This window comes from Lemur catta, chromosome 10 (genome assembly GCF_020740605.2).
Source record: "Lemur catta isolate mLemCat1 chromosome 10, mLemCat1.pri, whole genome shotgun sequence".
NCBI classification, from domain to species: Eukaryota; Metazoa; Chordata; class Mammalia; order Primates; family Lemuridae; genus Lemur; species Lemur catta.
The window spans coordinates 6,944,344-6,961,826 of NC_059137.1; the positions used below are offsets into that span (position 1 = coordinate 6,944,344).

The window sequence follows — 17,483 nt, forward strand, 5'->3', positions numbered from 1 at the left end:
GGACTTGCAGAATTAGGAGGAGAAGGAGTAGCTAGTAGGATGATCATCCCACGGGAAAGCAAAGATAGCTCCTGCACTCACTTGTAAGGTGGTCAGAGGGGACATGTCTTGGAGTTGCATTTGCATAGTAAGCACATGCTCATATCATGTGTTTAATTGGGGGATCTGTTGGGAACATATGGTATAATAAACAAAAATGTAGTCTTTGTCCCTGATTTGGGGCACAGAACTCCTAAAAACCCATAGAATTTCTGAGTAATAGGAGTGTCTGTTATTCATAAGGTGTCCCTTTGGACCTTCACATTAGAGGGTCAGAACTTCTAGCCCATCCGTGTCTCCAGGGAGGGGAGAGGGACTTTGAGCTCAGTCACGTGGCCAATGATTTAATCAGTCATGGCTGTGAAATGAAGCCTGTTTAAAAATATTACAACAGATTTAGTTTAAAGATCTAATTAGCTTTTATCAGCAAGTCTAGAACTGGCAACATCTCATTCTAAAAAATAGAATGGGTGCTCCAAATTGCTTAGCAGTGGCGGTTGGCTTTATAGGCAGAAAAGGGCTGAAGAAAGCAGAAATAACGAAGAAAAGTGGATTGGTTCCTTCAAAATTAGTTTCCCTATAGGGCCCAAACAAGGGGGGTTTCATATCATGCTGGCTCAGGTAAACTGCACTCCTTCTGATTGGTTGCTGTGAATCTTCTGGGGTTTTTTTGGAAAACTGGCCCATTTCAAAGTTCACTTTGATTAAGTGGCACTTAGCACAGGTGACTCTTCTACTTAGGTCTGGTTTATTGGGGTCTAGTGCAGGAGCTAAGTCCAAAACAATGGTCTCCAATACATTTTTGTTTAATAAAAGCTAGATAAAAACCCTAAAACTGGGCCAGATGCTGTGGCTCCCTTCTGTAATTGTAGCACTCTGGGATGCCGAGGTGAGGTGGGAGGATTGCTTGAGGCCAGGAGTTCAAGACCAGCCTGAATGAAAGCAAGACCGGTCTCTATAAAGAATCCAAAAACTAGCTGGGCGTGGTGGCTCACGCCTATAGTCCCAGCTACTCAGGAGGCTGAGGCAAGTAGATCACTTGAGCCCAGGAATTTGAGGTCGCTGTGAGCTATGGTGATTTGAATCCATCACAACCTATGTGTGAATTAGCAGCAAGGTTTTATGTTACTATTCCAACAATATTGAACCATTTGAAACAAATCAGCAAGATAAAGAAGCTGGATAGATGGGTTCCACATGAATTAAATGAGCATCAGAAGAGAAATTATCTCAAAGCTTGCCTTTCTTTGCTGTCACGACGTAAAGGCCAACCATTTCTGCACCATATTGACACGTGTGATGAAAATGGATTCTTTTTGACAATCGAGAGTGTTCAGTACAATAGTTAAAGACAAAGTGCTGAAATACAGTCCAAAATTGAATATTCATCCAAAAAAGCTAATGGTGTCTGTTTGGTGGTCCAACACGTATTATCCATTACAGCTTCATGAAACCTGGTCAGTCGATTACAGCAGATGTCTACTGCAACCAGTTGGATGAAATGATGAGGATGTTTGTGATTAAGCAGCCAAGATAGGTCAATAGAGACAGGCCAATCCTCTTGCAAGACCACATGTTGAAAAAACAACGCTGCTCAAGCTACAGAAACTGGACTTGGAAACTCTCTGTTGTCCCCTGTATTCACCAGACCATGCACCAACGACTAGCACTTCCTCTAGGCTTTGGATCCCTTCTTGCAAGGAAAAATATTCAATTCTCAACAAGCTGTGGAAAACACCTTTCATGATTTCATCACCACTTGTTCTCCAGGCTTCTTCGCTGCTGGCATAAGCAAGCTACCATTAAGATGGCAAAACTGTGCCAATAGTTTAGGCGCACACTTTGAGTAATTGTACTGCTTCTTGTTTGAGATATAAGAAACTCAACTTTTGATTTGAAATCAGACACTTCATATTTAATGACCTAGTTTTATTTTGAAAAGAGAGTATCACATTCACTGCTGGCAAAATGGCACAGGCACTTCGGAAGAGTTGACAGTTTCTTACCAAGCCGACCACAGTCTTACCACAGTATCCGACAATCCTAGATTTTAACCTAATGAGCTGAAAATTAATGTCCACATACAAATCCACACACAAATGTTGGTAACAGCTTTATTTATAGTGCCAAAAACTGGAAGCAACCAAGATGTCCTTCCAAAGGTGAATGGATAAACAAACTGTGCCACATTCATACAATGAAATATTATCCAGCAATGAAAAGAAATGAGAGCAAGACACAGTGACTCACACCTGTAATCCCAGCACCTTGGGAAGCTGAGGCGGGAGGATGGCTTGAGGTGGAGTTTGAAACTAGCCTGAGCAACATAGCAAAAAAAAAAAAAAAAAAAAAATAGCTGGGCGTGGCGGCTTGTGCCTGTAGTCCCAGCTACTCTGGAGGCTGAGGTGGGAAGATCCCTTGAGCCAAGCCTGGAGTTCAAGGCTGCTGTGAGCTATGGTGGCACCACGCCTTCCAGCCTGGGTGACAGAAGAGACCCTTGTCCCTAAAAATAAAAAAAAATTTTAAATGAGATACCGAGCCACGAAAGGACATGGTGGAACCTTAAATTCATAGTTTCATGAAAGAAGCCAATCTGAAAAGGCTATGTAGTGTATGATTTCAACTATATGACATTCTAGAAAAGGCAAAACTATAGAAACAAAAAAGATCAGTGGTTGCCAGGGGCTAGGAGAGGGAGAGGAATGAATAGGTGGAGCACAGGGAACTTTAGAGCAGTGAAACCATTCTGTAAGATACCGTAGTGGTGGATATTATGCATTTGTCAAAACTGGAATACACAACTCAAAGAGGGAGCCCTAATGTAAACGAAGGACTTCAGTTGGTAATGGTGTATCAATATTGTTCATCAAATGTAACAATACCACATCCAAGATAAGGGAAACTGAGGCAGACGGAGGGAGGGTATATGGGGATTCTCTGTACTATCTGCTCAATATTTTTTAAAGCTATAACTGCTTTACAAGACTTTAAAGTCGGGAGCTGACGGTGGAGGTTCGAGGCTCCAATGGGGCTTTCTACAAGGGATTTATCAAAGATGTTCATGAAGGTTCCCTAACAGTTGTTTTTGAAAATAATTGGCAACCAGAACACCAGGTTCCATTTAATGAAGTTAGATTGTCACCACCACCTGATATAAAAAAAGAAATCAGTGAAGGAGATGAAGTAGAGGTATATTCAAGAGCGAATGACCAAGAACCATGTGGATGGTGGTAGGCTAAAGTTCGGATGATGAAAGGAGAATTTTATGTCATTGAATATGCTGCTTGTGATGCTACTTACAATGAAATACTCACATTTGAACAACTTTGGCCTGTCAATCAAAATAAAACTGTCGAAAAAAAAAAATACCTTAAGTGCACAGTAGATGTTCCAGAGGATCTGAGAGAGGCGTGTACTAATGAAAATGCTCATAAAGATTTTAAGAAAGCAGTAGGAGCCTGCAGAATTTTTTACCATCCAGAAACTACACAGCTGATACTGTCTGCCAGTGAAGCAACTGTGAGGAAAGTAAATATTTTAAGTGACATGCATTTGCGAAGTATTTGTATGAAGTTGATGCTTATGTCCAGAAATGAAGAGGCCACTAAGCATTTAGAGTGTACAAAACAACTTGCAGCAGCTTTTCATGAGAAATTTGTTGTGAGAGATTTCATGGGTCTGGCAATAGGAACACATGGTAGTAATATACAGCAAGCTAGGAAGTTTCCTGGAGTTACTGCTATTGAGCTAGATACTGGAACATTTAGAATTTATGGAGAGAGTGCTGATGCTGTAAAAAAGGCTAGACATTTCTTGGAATTTGTGGAGGATTTTATTCAGGTTCCTAGGACTCTTGTTGGAAAAGTAATTGGGAAAAATGGCAAAGTTATTCAAGAAATCGTGGACAAATCTGGTGTGGTTTGGGTGAGAATTGAAGGAGACAATGAAAATTAAACTACCTCAGAGAAGATGGAATGGTTCCATTTGTATTTGTTGGCACTAAAGAAAGCATCGGAAACATGCAAGTTCTTTTAGAATATCATATTGCTTATCTAAAGGAAGTAGAACAGCTAAGAATGGAACGCCTACAGATTGATGAACAGCTACGACAGATTGGTTCTGGGTCTTATAGTGGAAGATGCAGAGGTCGTTGGGGCCCTAATTACACCTCCGGTTATGGTACAAATTCTGAGCTGTCTAACCCCTCCGAAACAGAATCTCAGCGTAAAGATGAGCTGAGTGATTGGTCATTGGCAGGAGAAGATGATCGAGACAGCTGACATCAGCATGACAGCAGGAGATGCCCAGGAGGAAGAGGCAGAAGTGTTTTGGAGGGTCGAGGTAGTTGTGGACCATGTGATGGCAAATCCTACATCAGTTCTGTGCTCAAAGATCCAGACAGCAATCCATACAGCTTACTTGATAATACAGAATCAGATCAGACTGCAGACACTGATGCCAGCGAATCTCATCACAGTATTAACCATTGTAGGCGGTCTCATAGACGAAGTACTGATGAAGATGCTGTTCTGATGGATGGAATGACTGAATCTGATACAGCTTCAGTTAATGAAAATGGGCTAGGCAAAAGATGTGACTGAAGAGCATGGTCCTTCAGAAAAGGCAATAAATGGCTCAACTAGTGCTTCTGGCGATGAAATTTCTAAGCTACAGCGTACTCCAGGAGAAGAAAAGATTAATACCTTAAAAGAAGAAAACACTCAAGAAGCAGCAGTCCTGAGTGGTGTTTCATAAACTGAAGAAGTTCCTAGTTTACAGTTCTTTTACATTACATTTACAATAGCGCTTGTACAAGCTTGCCAAAGATAGAATGTGGATCACCAGTCTTACATCGCACTTTCAGTTCCTCCATTTGGAATTCAGAAAGGGGAGGGATCCTGAAGAAATCATATGTTAAACATACTTTGACACCTTGTGTTATAAAATATATCATCAGATGTGCCTTGAGAATAGTACATGTAACATTAAAAAAAGTTGCTGGCTAAAAAAAAAAAAAAAGACTTTAAAGTCAGCTGGGCAGGGTGGCTCACACCTGTAATCCTAGCACTCTGGGAGGCCGAGGCTGGAGTATCACTCGAGGTCAGGAGTTCGAGACCAGCCTGAGCAAGAGCCATACTTCGTCTCTACTAAAAATAGAAAGAAATTAGCCAAACAACTAAAAATGTATAGAAAAAATTAGCCGGGCATGATGGCGCATGACTGTAGTCCAAGCTATTTGGGAGGCTGAGGCAGGATTGCTTGATCCCAGGAGTTTGAGGTTGCTGTGAGCCAGGCTGGCGCCACTGCACTCGAGCCCGGGCAACAGAGCGAGACTCTGTCTAAAAAAAAAAAAAAAAAGAGCGAGAGAAGGAGTACATGAATGACTTCATAAAGAAACTTGATTAAATTATTTCCAAGGTCATTTCCAGCTCTGGGCCTGAGGGTTCCCATGTATAAAACCACGCAGAGGTCTCAGTGTCCTACTTGTCCCAGCCCAGGCGGAGGCTCTCGAGACATCCAAGGGTACAGGACAGTCCTGAGATCCTACTCATCTGGGCGCCCCGCCGGCCCCGCGACTAGCCCAGCGCAGCCGGGCTCCGGAGATCCGGGCCCAAGTACTCTGGTAGCCGCCGCGCGCCTAGGCCACGCCCCCGCCCGCCATTGGCTTTCCGATTGGACAGCTCGTGGAGGTGTGGCCGGAAGAGATGAGTCTGATTGGCAGGGGCGTGACCGAAGGTGTGCGGCGCAACATGGCGGAACCTGCGAGGAAGCGGCCCTGCGGCCCGGTAGGTGGCGGGAGCCGGGAGCCCGGGCTGGCAGTGGGGTGAAGGCGTGAGAACTAGCGGTGTAGGGGCCCGCGGTGGGGCCAGGGCGGGCCTCTTGCTCCCTATTTCTCGCTGATCCGAGGCCGGAAGCCACGGAGGTGCAGCAAACTAGTTGCCGCGTGTGCCTCAGCTCGGATGAGAACCCGAGGTGGGAGCGTGGTCGGGAGCTGGGGCTGGCAGCGTAGGGTAGCCTGTGGCCGGAGCCCCCTGTGGTTCTTTGGTACCAGCCGGATTACAGAGCAGGTAGGAGCCTGCTCGCAATCCTGAGCCCTTTCGTGGTTTGTGTCTTCTGACTTCCAGGCCGACTGTGGGCAGGTCGTGCCTCCTGAGCCTCAGTTTCCTCTTCTCTTCCGTGGAAACTCATTCAACAATTTATTGAGTGCTTACTATGTGCCAGGCCTGGTTCCAGGCGTTGGGAGTACTGCGAGTCCCTGTCCTCCTGCCGCTTCCTGGGGCAGCAGTGTGTGGAGGTTCCCTGGCTTCCTCATCGCCTTCATTTAGAGGGGGAGGATGGCTGTGGTGCAAGTGGACTTCCCAGATGTGACCTTCAGCCTCACAGTTCTAATCCTTTCCCTACTCCAGGGTGAACATGGCCAAAGGGTTGAGTGGCGAAAATGGAAACAACAGAGTAAGTAAGGACTGGGGGGCTGGGAAGAGTGTGCCCACCCTTCCCCTAGACCACTTCAGCAATATGCAGCCTAGCCTTGGGGAAAGACAATAGCTTTGTCCCCTCCAAATTCCACACCACCCAAGGTGGGGAGGCAGGAGCCAGGAGCCCTGGGGAGGCTCCCTTGCTGCCCCCTGGTTGCTAACCCAGCAGCACTCCAGAGCCCCAGCTGACTCAATGAGAGGGAACCGTTCCTTTGATCAATAGGGATGTTTTTTTAATCCAGAGAAAGAGGAGAAAAAGAAGTGGAAGGATCTCAAGTTGACGAAAAAACTGGAGCGGCAGCGGGCAAAAGAGGAACAGGCAAAGCGCCAGGAGGAGGAGGAGGCAGCTGCACAAAGGGAGGACGGAGGTGAGCAGCCTAGGTCCTGGGGAGGGCCCCTGGTTGTGGACTGCAGCAGCTGTCCTGCAGGCAGAGCAGAGAACGTCATATCTGGAAGGGCCCTTAGAGACTAGTGGGACCAAACATCTTGTCCTGTTGGAGAAACTGAGGCCCAGATTAGGGGAGGGACTCAGCAAACTGAGCTCTAACCCCCTTCATAGAGAGATTTCAAGCCTATGGATGGTAAGCATCATATCTCTTAACTTTATACCTCTAGAACCTCATAATCTTAATGATAGTTATTTTTTACATTTTAAAAAAATCTTTTTAATTGAGACAGTATCTTACTTTGCTGCTCAGCTTGGTCTCAAGGGATCCTCCTGCCTCAGCTTCGTGAGTAGCTGGGATTACAAGCATGTGTCACCACACATTTTTTTACTTTTTTATGGAGTATTTTCTTTGTGCTTTAATTTCATTTTTCATTTGGTAATAATAATAATAGTGTCTCCTTTTTTCTCATTGTAAATAATACATGCTCAGGCTGAGCGCGGTGGCTCATGCCTGTAATCCTAGCACTTTGGGAGGCCGAGGTGGGCGAATCCTTTGAGCTCAGGAGTTCGAAACCAGCCTGAGTAAGCGCGAGACCCCATCTCTACTAAAAATAGAAAGAAATTATGTGGACAGCTAATATATATACGTGTATATATATTAGCCGGGCATGGTGGCGCATGACTGTAGTCCCAGCTACTCGGGAGGCTGAGGCAGTAGGATCACTTGAGCCCAGGAGTTTGAGGTTGCTGTGAGCTAGGCTGACACCATGGCACTCTAGCCCAGACAACAGAGTGAGACTCTGTCTCAAAAAAAAATAATAATAATAATAATACATGCTCAAAACAATTCAGAAAACTACAAAGAAGAAAGGAAAAATCCCAGCAAACGTTATGTTGAAAGGTTGTCCAGACCTTATACCTACTTATCCAAATGTAGAGAGAGGTATAGATACAGTTTTACAACAGTGAGACTATTTTATTTATGTGCTTCTGGACCTGGTTTTTCTCATCCCACATTACACCCTGGGTGTTCTTCCACATCAATATATCAGGAACCACCCTAATAAAATTCTGCCAGACTGGAATCTGTGGAGAGTTAGGGAGCCACATTTTAGCCTAGTAGAGCCTAGTAGTTACCAGTGAGGATGGTGATAGTGGAGACAGCGACCCAGCAAATCATCTGTGCCAGAGACCAGGAAGCCATTTATGGGTGGTATCTGATGTGGCTCCCTCCAGAAAACCCTAGGAAGGAGAGAATGTGGGGGTTCCTCTAGAGCCAGAAGGACTGAACCCATATATTAGCTGCCCCACTTATTGTATGACCTTGGGTCATGTATTTGACTTCTCTGGACTGAAGCCTCCTCACCTGAAAAGGGGGATAATGATAGTATCTTTTTCCTAGGGCTGTTGGGTTAATATGCACACATAAAATTAGATATTAGCTCACATTATTTTTGTTGTTGTTGGGACAGCGTCTCACTGTTGCCCAGGCTAGAGTGCAGTGACATCATCATAGCTCACTGCAGGCTCAAGCTCCTGGGCCCAAGTGATCCTCCTGCCTCAGCCTCTCTAGTAGCTGGGACTATAGGCGTGCACCACCACACCCAGCTAATTTTTCTATTTTTTTGTAGAGATGAGATCTTGCTATGTTGTCCAGGCTGGACTTGAACTCTTGGCCTCAAGTGATCCTCCCTCCTCGGCCTCCCGAAGTACTAGGATCACAGGAGTGAGCCACGACACCTGGCCTTAGTTCACATTATTATCCCCATTGGACAGCTGGAGAACTGAGGCAGTGAGGGGCAGAGCCAGGATATGAGCTTAGGCCATTGCTTCTAACCACTCCCTGGCCTTGCCCAGTGCTCTGCCGTACTCAAAAGAGCCTTGGAGATTGCTGCGTCCCTTTTTCTCCTGGGAGATTGAGGTCTGGAGAGGGGAGTTGAATCTAATTTGCTGATGTCAAAATTCTTGCCATTTGGAAAATTCTCTAATCTTGGGACCTGGGGACAGAGGAAGGGAGGCAAGGGTGGAATCCTGACCTCTCAGGCTGACCAAGACACCCCTCCCCTGCCCAGGGCGGCCTTACACCCTGACTGTGGCCCTGCCGGGCTCCATCCTGGACAATGCCCAGTCGCCTGAGCTTCGCACCTACCTGGCTGGCCAGATTGCCAGAGCCTGTGCCATCTTCTGCGTGGATGAGATTGTGGTGTTTGACGAGGAGGGCCAGGATGCCAAGTGAGGGGCCATCCCATAGGGTGCCAGGGAGAAGGGAGGGGCTGCCAGGATCAGTGTGGCTTCACTGTTCCCTCTGTCTACCTGCTAGCTCTTCCTCAGTGCCCTGCCTGGAATTCCCCCACTGAAATCCTTCGTGGGTAGAGCTGCCAGGCAGGGGTGGTGACTGCAGAGGGAAGATTGGGTGGGAGGAGCTCTTGAAGGGGCCGCAGTTGGATCTTGAACCCTATCTTCCTCTCCCCAGGACTGTGGAGGGGGAGTTCACTGGAGTCGGCAAGAAGGGGCAGGCGTGTGTACAGCTGGCCCGGATCCTGCAGTACCTCGAGTGTCCACAGTAAGGCGGTGACTCTCCTCAGCGTGAGGGAGGCTATGTCAAAGTGTAGGTCAGGTAGGAGGTGGCCTCGCCTGGCCTGGGTACCTCCTGAGGTCTGTGTTCTTTACTAGGTACCTGAGAAAGGCGTTCTTCCCCAAGCACCAGGATCTACAGTTTGCAGGTATGGCCGGGTGGGCCTGACCCCCATTTCCCATGGGTCACCCTGCAGACACTGAGAGGTCACCCAGTCCTACCACTGGCCAGCTGGGAAACCAGACCTGGGAGGCCACGGCCTGTAACTGGTGTCGAGCAGCAGTTCTGTGGCGGACCCTAAACCACGGTCCCTGCTGCACTCCCCTGTGCTCTAGCACCTTCCAGACTCCTCCCGGGCCCTCCCTCCCACAGGGCTCCTGAACCCTCTGGATAGCCCTCACCACATGCGTCAGGATGAGGAATCCGAGTTCCGAGAGGGTATCGTGGTAGACAGACCCACCCGGCCGGGCCATGGCTCCTTTGTCAACTGTGGCATGAAGAAGGTAGGAATGAAAAGGTGGTCCCAGACATACCTCAGGGATATACCCCTCAGGGGGCAGACAGGGGAATGTGGGTAGGGAGCCCTGGACCTGCCTGCAGATCCCCCACTGATGCAAATTCAGGCCAGAGGAGTGCCCCAAACAGGGCTCAACAGATAAAGGCAGGGATGAATTTACTGTTGTTTAAAAAGCAAATCTTAGGGCTGGGCACAGTGGCTCCTGGCACTTTGGGAGGCTAAGGTGGGAGGATTGCTTGAGGCCAGGAGTTCAAGACCAGTCTAGGCAACATAGGAGACCACGTCTCTACAAAACATAATTATCCAGCTGTGGTGGGACATGCCTGTAGGCCTAGCTACTCAGGAGGCTGAGGCAGGAGGATCACTTGAGCCCAGGAGTTCAAGGTTGCAGTGAGCTATGATCATGCCACTGCACTCTAGCCTGGGCAACAGAGTGAGACCCTGTCTCTACAAAAAAAATGTTTCAAGTTATCTGGGCATGGCATTCCACTCCTGTTCTCCTAGCTACTTGGGAGGAGGATCCCTGAGGCCAGGAGTTTAAGGCTGCAGTGAGCTATGACAATACCACTGCACACCAGACTGGGCAACAGAGCAAGACCCTGTCTCTAAAATAACTAAATAAATAAAAATAAAAAGCAAATCTTAATCTAAGAAAGCTGATTAAAGAAAGGAAAAATGCCAGGCGTGGTGGCTCACGCCTATAATCCTAGCACTGTGGGAGGCTGAGGTGGGAGGATCGTTCAAGGTCAGGAGTTCACCACCAGCCTGAGCAAGAGTGAGACCCCATCTCTGCTAAAAAAATAGAAAGAAATTATCTGGACAACTAAAAATATATAGAAAAAATTAGCCGGGCATGGTGGCCCATGCCTGTAGTCCCAGCTACTGGGGAGGCTGAGGCAGAAGGATTGCTTAAGCCCAGGATTTTGAGGTTGCTGTGAGCTAGATTGATGCCACAGCACTCTAGCCAGGGCAAAAGAACGAGACTCTTGTCTCCAAAAAAAAGAAAGGAAAAAAAAGCAAATAAAAAAAAAAGGAAAAAAATAGCACAGACCAGGATGACACACAGACAAAAAAAAGGGGAAGAAAGTGCCCCATTAAGGGTGATAAATTCAAAATGGGCATAAAACATAAAATTGTCATTCATCATAGTTACCATGTTAAGCATTTATCTCATGCCAGGCCTTGTGCGTTGTAACAATAGCCATTGTTTATGGCGAGTTTGGTTTTGAAACGGGTCTTGCTTTGTTGCCCAGGCTGGCCTTGAACTCCTAAGCTCAAAGGATCCTTCTGCCTCAGCCTCCCAAGTATCTGGGACTACAGGCATGGGCCACCACGCCCAGCTTGTTTGTGGACAATTTTTTTTTTTTTTTGAAACAGTCTCACTCTGTCACCCTGGGTAGAGTGCAGTTGGCGTCATTATAGCTCACTGCCACCCGAGCGATCCTCCTGCCTCAGCCTCCCAAAGTTCAGGGATTATAGTCGTGAGCCACTGCGCCCGGTGGTGGAGAATTTTTTATTTGACAGATGAGGAAACTGAGGCTCAAAGAGGTTAAGTGATTTGCTCAGACTTCTATAGTCAGTTAAGTAGCAGAGCCACCAAAATGTAGAACACTGGGATTTTATCTGCTTCTAGTCTGCACAGGCCCCAAGCCTTCCTTGTTGACCACTGTGTTGCACGAGTGGTCTCCTCCCAGCAGGTCCGGCCAGTGCCAGAGCCGGAGGAGGATTGGGTGACCTGGACCCCTTGGGCCGCTTTGCAGCTCTGCATTTCCCCTGATGGCCTTACCCCTGCTGGTCTTGAAGGGAACGGCACCCATTTCTTCTGGTTTCTCCCCAGGAGGTGAAGATTGACAAGAACCTGGAGCCTGGACTTCGGGTGACTGTGCGACTGAACCAGAAACAGCTCCCAGGTATCTGGAAACTTCACTGGCTCCTAGGGTGGCCTGGCCATCTTGAGGGCTCAGAGCCTCTTCCATCCACTTCCCCGTCCCCTCACCCCACTTTATAGACTCTGTTTCCCCTACAGGATGCAAGACCTACCGCGGCAAAGTTGTATCATCGCAGGACCCTCGCACGAAAGCGGGTCTCTACTGGGGCTACACTGTCCGACTGGCCTCCTGCCTCAGTAAGGACACAGCTTCCATCTCTAAACAGCCATCCAGTCCTCTGTCTGTGGGGTGGCAGAGAGCCTTGCTTGGCCCAAAAATCAGACCAGAGTTCTTGTCGTACCAAGTTGCTGTGTGTCCCTGGGCAGGTGCCTCTCCTCTGGGTCTCCCTGACCACACGGCCTTGACTGCTGTTCTGACTTCTGAGGCAAAGCGTCGCGATTGATTACTGACCCCTGCTGTAGGGGTGGGGGTGGGGCAGGAGGCCAGAGAAGCCAAAGGTCCACTGCGTGTTCCTGCCCCCCCTCTGCCTTGTTCTCCCACCGAGCACAGGCTTGGTCTCTACGCTGCTCATCCTTGACTTCCCAGGAATAGTGGATGCCTGGGCACAGCTCCCTTACTGAGCGTCCTTCTCCACCCTGTGACGCACACACGCACATGCACCCACGAAGCTGCGGCTTGTGGGGAGCAGGAACCCCCTGAACTGGCCCTACCCGCAGGTGCTGTGTTTGCTGAGGCCCCCTTCCAGGACGGCTACGACCTGACCATCGGGACGTCAGAGCGAGGCTCGGACGTGGCCTCTACCCGGCTTCCCAGCTTCAGGTGCGCACTGCCTGGGGCCGTGGCCGGGCGGGCTGGGCCGGGGGCCGGGCGGAGGAGTGGAGCAGGAACCCGCCTGGTGGGTAAAGCTGCACAGACTCTGTATGGCAGCTGAAAGTGCTGGGGACTGTGTCCAGTGGGCCTTGATTAACAGTTGGTGACCCCCCCCGTGGGTGCCAGGCATGCGCTTGTGGTGTTTGGGGGCCTCCAGGGGCTGGAAGCTGCCGTGGATGCGGACCGCAACCTGGAAGTGGCTGAACCCAGTGTCCTCTTTGACCTGTACGTCAACACCTGCCCCAGCCAGGGTAGCCGCACCATCCGCACAGAGGTGAGCCCGCCACCTCCCCTGCCTCCAGCCACCAGGACCCGGGCCCCGGCCCAGGGGCCTCAGGATCTCTCTAGGGGTGGGGGTCAGTGCAGCTCTCTCCCTGGAACCCACCTCCACCTAAGGCTGCCTTCTCTGGGGATGGTCTCCCCACCCCCTGGGCCTCTGGCCACAGCAGTCTTGTGGTACGGACAGACTTGAGTGCAGCTGGGAGTCAAGAATCCTGTGTGCTCAGGTGGGTCCTGTGCTCCCAGGCTAGGTGGCCCACTCGACCCTGCCCCCTCCTGCTCTAGGCCTCTGTTTCCTTAGCTGTGTACTCAGTGTTCCTCAGTGGCCCCAGCTCTGCCACTTCCTTGCATGTGACATTCTTGGGGCCTCCCTTGCATCTGTGTGTCCCATGGGGAGCCATGTGCAGCTAGAGCTGAGAGTCTTAGTCTTGACCACCATGGAACTTGTGTACCCACTTTCGGGGTCAGCATAGAACACTGTGCTGTGCGCTCTGCCGGGGGAGCCTCCATTGCTCCCATCAGTCTCAAAGGGGTGGTCCTGACAGGTGGGCCACCCCAGTCTACCTGTCCCTGAGGCCCTGCCCAGGCCAGGTGCTGTGAGCCTGCCAGCCACACCCCCAGCAGGAACCTAGGCTCCCAGCACCTGTCCCCAGGACTGAGAACTTCCGACCCCTCACCTCACCCTCCCCGGCCCAGGGAGGTGTGCGTTACTACCATCCTCCCTGTTTTACAGAAGAGGAGACTGAGATGCAGGCTATGCCACTCGCAAAGTGGCAGATCTACAGTGTGGACTGGGCCTGTCCTTAACCTCCCGGGCCCTGCTAAGGGCAGCCGACCCCATGGGGCTGGGTCCTGGGTGGTCAGGCACTGAAGGCAGGCTGGGAGCCGGGCACCTGCCAGCTTTCCACACCCCAGCCCATTGCACACTCCTTACAGGAAGCCATCCTCATCTCCCTGGCCGCCCTGCAGCCTGGCCTCACCCTGGCGGGTACCCGGCCCACCTGACAGTTCTGTCGGGTCTAGAGCATCCATGAAGCAGCAATGAAACCAGGGGTTCCTGGCGGTCACCAAGAGCAGACACAGCCAAGACTTGTTTCCAAAAATAACCACTTTTAATGAGACCCAGCTCCACCCCCCCAAGTCCACAGTCTCCAGGCTGCACCCTCACTTGCTGCCGGCAGTGATGGCCTTGAGGCTGCCCGCCCGCGCCAGGATATTTGGCACAAAGAGCAGGCCAGAGGCCCGCTCGATGCTCTCAATGGGCACCAAGAAGCGCTCCAGTGGGATGGCCTCGTCCACAGGCGCGTTGGGCATCACGTAGGAGCGGAGCTCAATCTGCCCACCTGCCGCCTCCAGGATCAGCACCTTGAAGAAGTGCGTGGGCACCGCCACGTGGTTCTTGCCAATTACCTGGTACTTCACATAGGATTTCCCATCGGCCTCCGTCCTGTGGGCAGACCCAGGCACACATGGGAAGGGAGCCTAGTTGGAACCCAAGGCCACTTTCTCCAGGAAGCCTTCCCTGATCTGATAGTAGACTTCTGCCAACCCCTTATTGTGAAGTTCTGGGGCCTGCCTGGCTCCTCCTTGCAGCTGGGAACTCTTTCCGGAGCAAAGACTCTTTGCCAACACTGGGCCAGGCAGAATGGGTAACAATAAGTGTTGCTGAAAGAATAGATCCTTGTAAATATTCACATCCATCTGTGCAGATGCTTGTTTGTTGCCTGTCTCTCCCCTTGGGGGGGGCACCAAGAGGGCAAGGGCAGTGACAGCTGAAACCCTAGCACCCAGCATAGGGCCTGGCACACAGCACGTGGTAGGTGCAGGATACTGGAGGGACAAAGGGGCGACTGCCAGGCTTCCCCTCAGCAGTCCCATTTCACTTGCTTATCAGTTCATCAGTGTCCCCAGCCACCCTTGGGGGGCCCTTGCCATGGGCCAGGCCCTGGTCTACTAAGCATGTGATGTCTGCCACTCCACTCAGTCCCCCAATACCACGACATCACAGGCTTTATCCTTATTTTGCAGGGGAGGATATTGAAGTCATTTGCCCCTGGCACCAAAGGACCAGGTAACAGGGCCTGGATTCCATCCCAGCCTGCTGACTCCAGAGGCAGCTACCCAGCTGCAACCTATTGCCTCACCCAGTCCCATTGTTCAGCGGGCCAGAAAAATCCCCAAGCATGCCCTGAGGAGCTCAGTGCCTTCCACGTGGGAGGCCGGGCTGCAGCAGGACCAGTGAGCATCCTGGGCCAAACAGATCAGAGTTCAAACTTGGTAGCTCCGGGGAAGGGTGGGGGAAGAGTGCTGCAAGCAGAGCTGGTGCATCCAGGACTAACAGAGTTTCCATCTGGGCAAAACCCAGGGTTGGGGGTGTGTGGCAAGGGGTGACAGAGGAGAGATGGTCCAGGTGGGTACCCCAAAAGTCTCTGGCTATGGAAGTGGAAAGAGGGGGCTGAGGCCGGGAAACAGACTTGCCAAGAAACCAGATGAGTAGTGACCTGGTATTGACCCAGAGTCTGGGCAAGCCTGGCACGTGAGTGGCAGGAGGGGCCTTGTTGTAAGTGGGAGGGCCTGCCACCCTCTGGGCCTGGCTGCAGCCTCACCTGGGCAGGAACAGCGGCCCTGTGCAGACATAGACGTTTTGGTAGCTGCGGGTCAGGCTGCGGCTGTACTTCTCCAGGTTGTTCCAGGCATTCTGGTTGAGGTGGGGCACCTGGTTGGGCAGGTGGGGCTCAGTGGGACTGTGATTGGGACCCTACCCCCTCCATCGGACAACTAGCACCCCTGGCAGCCCAGCCCAGGCTCCACCCTCATGGCCTTGAGCCTCAGTTTCCTGGTGTTTGCTAGCCACCCCCTGCAGCTGTCCCTCCCACGGAAGGAGCACCCCTCCGCCTTCCAGAGAGGGACTGAGGCCTGTCCCTGCCCCCTACCCAGGGGCTCACAGGAAGGCTAGCCCTGTCCTTTATCATGCTGACCCATGGGCAGTGCCCAGCTGGGAATGTCACAAATCTGCCTGCATCGCTTGAGCTCCCGGGGCCTTAGGACAATGGAAAATGGGTAGGAGACTGAGCAGCTGGAAGACAAGTTAGGGAAGTTGGGGTGGGAAGCTTGTACCTCATGGGATTCACCCAAGCCCCAGTTAGGTCTCCATCCACTGGGTGCTAGGCCCTGCTGAGAACAGGCCTAGATTTAGGGCAGCTGGCCCAAGGTGCACAGTGACTGGCACAAGCAGCTCGACTCTGTGCCAAGTGTCTTCCTCATACCTGCTCTCAAGCAGGCAGGGTAGGACAATGGCTGAAGGCTCAGGCTCCTCTAGACAGACTGCCTGGGTTCTCTTCCTGCTGTGTGGCACTGGGCCACTCACTTTGCCTCTCTGAGCCTCAGTTCCCTCATAACTAATAACCAGAGAACTAGGAAGTGTGCTCAGTACTTTTACCTGCATTGTCTTCAGTACTTCGCCACTACGAGAGGGAGGTGAATAATAGTATTACCCCCATTTTACAGACGAGGAAACTGAAGCTCAGGGAGGTGCCAGGGACTCACAGTTCGAGTTCAAGCCCTGGTCTGCCTGCAGAGCCGGTATCCCCTCGGGTCCTCCCTCCCACCTAGGGGGCTCGCCCGATTAGAAGGGCTTAAGCTAGAGCGCGCACTCCAGAGATCCTCCATTCTGCGGATGCACGACCGAGGAGGCTCTGAGAAGCCAAGCGCTGCCCCCGCGTTCCGAGACCCGGCCGGGGGCGCGGGCGCTACCTGGGGCGCGACGTTGCTCAGGTAGAAGGTGTCGTCCATGGCCTTCTGGCTCCAGCGGTGGTTGGCGGCGGCGGCGAGGTGGCCGCGGTCGAAGCCGCTGCCGCGGTAGTCGGCGTTGGTGGCGCGGTGGTACGCATGCACCGACTCGTCCTCGCGGAAGTCGCACGAGCGGCGGTCGCCGTCGCCGCGGATCCTCTCGGGCCGTAGCTGCTCGACCACCCAGAGCGCGCCGCGGGTGCGCGGGTCGTAGCACAGCACGTACGATTCTCGGCTCTTGAGCTGCGCCAGCCCGGGCAGCCCGTACTTGGCCAGCTCGCCCGGGCCGCGGCCCGCCGGTCCCCCCGGCACAGCCGGCGGCTCAGCCGCCGCCGTCACGGGCAGCACGGGCAGCCGGCCCAGCAGCCCCGGCACCGCCTGCGCGTCCGCCCGCCGCCATCGCCAGCCTTCGGCCGCCGCTCCCAGCCCCGCGCCCAGCGCCAGGCTCAGGCTGAGCCGCAGCGCCCGCATGGCCAGAGCGCCGCCGGAGCTGGGAGCGGGGCGGGCGGAGGGCGCGCTGCCACCGCCGGCGTCCGACCGAGCCTCTTAAAGGAGCCGCGCCGCGGGCCACCACGGGGAAAGGGCCGGTGGGGGCCGGGGGCGCTGAGATGACCTTACCCACCAGTCACAAGCGACCCGAAGGGCTTGGGACTCACAACCA

General features: G+C 51.9%; 3 protein-coding genes across 3 annotated transcripts; 2 read left to right on the forward strand and 1 right to left on the reverse strand.

The window, feature by feature from the left end:
* Positions 1–2,697: 2,697 nt before the first annotated feature.
* LOC123646387 (fragile X mental retardation syndrome-related protein 1-like) lies at positions 2,698–5,044 on the forward strand. Its single transcript, XM_045563258.1, is given in 2 exon segments — positions 2,698–3,990; positions 3,993–5,044. Coding segments are annotated over 2 exon segments (1,353 nt in total). The 5' UTR covers positions 2,698–3,285; the 3' UTR covers positions 4,641–5,044.
* A 328-nt stretch (positions 5,045–5,372) lies between these two features.
* On the forward strand, positions 5,373–14,727 carry SPOUT1 (SPOUT domain containing methyltransferase 1). Its single transcript, XM_045563262.1, has 12 exons — positions 5,373–5,825; positions 6,447–6,492; positions 6,758–6,883; positions 8,976–9,135; positions 9,377–9,466; positions 9,577–9,626; positions 9,851–9,981; positions 11,833–11,905; positions 12,022–12,120; positions 12,601–12,703; positions 12,881–13,028; positions 13,970–14,727. Exons 1-12 carry the CDS (start codon positions 5,745–5,747, stop codon positions 14,036–14,038), a joined length of 1,176 nt encoding a protein of 391 aa, XP_045419218.1. The 5' UTR covers positions 5,373–5,744; the 3' UTR covers positions 14,039–14,727.
* ENDOG (endonuclease G) lies at positions 14,124–17,296 on the reverse strand. The gene is made up of 3 exons (XM_045563263.1): positions 16,787–17,296; positions 15,640–15,749; positions 14,124–14,480 (listed from the first exon to the last, which is right to left on the reverse strand). The coding sequence occupies exons 1-3, from the start codon at positions 17,291–17,293 to the stop codon at positions 14,198–14,200; spliced, it is 900 nt and encodes a 299-aa protein (XP_045419219.1). The 5' UTR covers positions 17,294–17,296; the 3' UTR covers positions 14,124–14,197.
* Between the last annotated feature and the right edge of the window lie 187 nt (positions 17,297–17,483).

Coding starts and splice junctions, on each gene's coding strand:
- ENDOG (XM_045563263.1), bottom strand. CDS start 17,293: ATGCGGGCGCTGCGGCTCAGCCTGAGCCTGGCGCTGGGCGCGGGGCTG. Junction 15,750..16,786: donor TGAGCAACGTCGCGCCCCAG/GTAGCGCCCGCG, acceptor CTGCCCAACCAG/GTGCCCCACCTCAACCAGAA. Junction 14,481..15,639: donor GGGCCGCTGTTCCTGCCCAG/GTGAGGCTGCAG, acceptor GTCTGCCCACAG/GACGGAGGCCGATGGGAAAT.
- SPOUT1 (XM_045563262.1), top strand. CDS start 5,745: ATGAGTCTGATTGGCAGGGGCGTGACCGAAGGTGTGCGGCGCAACATG. Junction 9,467..9,576: donor CAGTACCTCGAGTGTCCACA/GTAAGGCGGTGA, acceptor GTTCTTTACTAG/GTACCTGAGAAAGGCGTTCT. Junction 11,906..12,021: donor GAACCAGAAACAGCTCCCAG/GTATCTGGAAAC, acceptor TTTCCCCTACAG/GATGCAAGACCTACCGCGGC.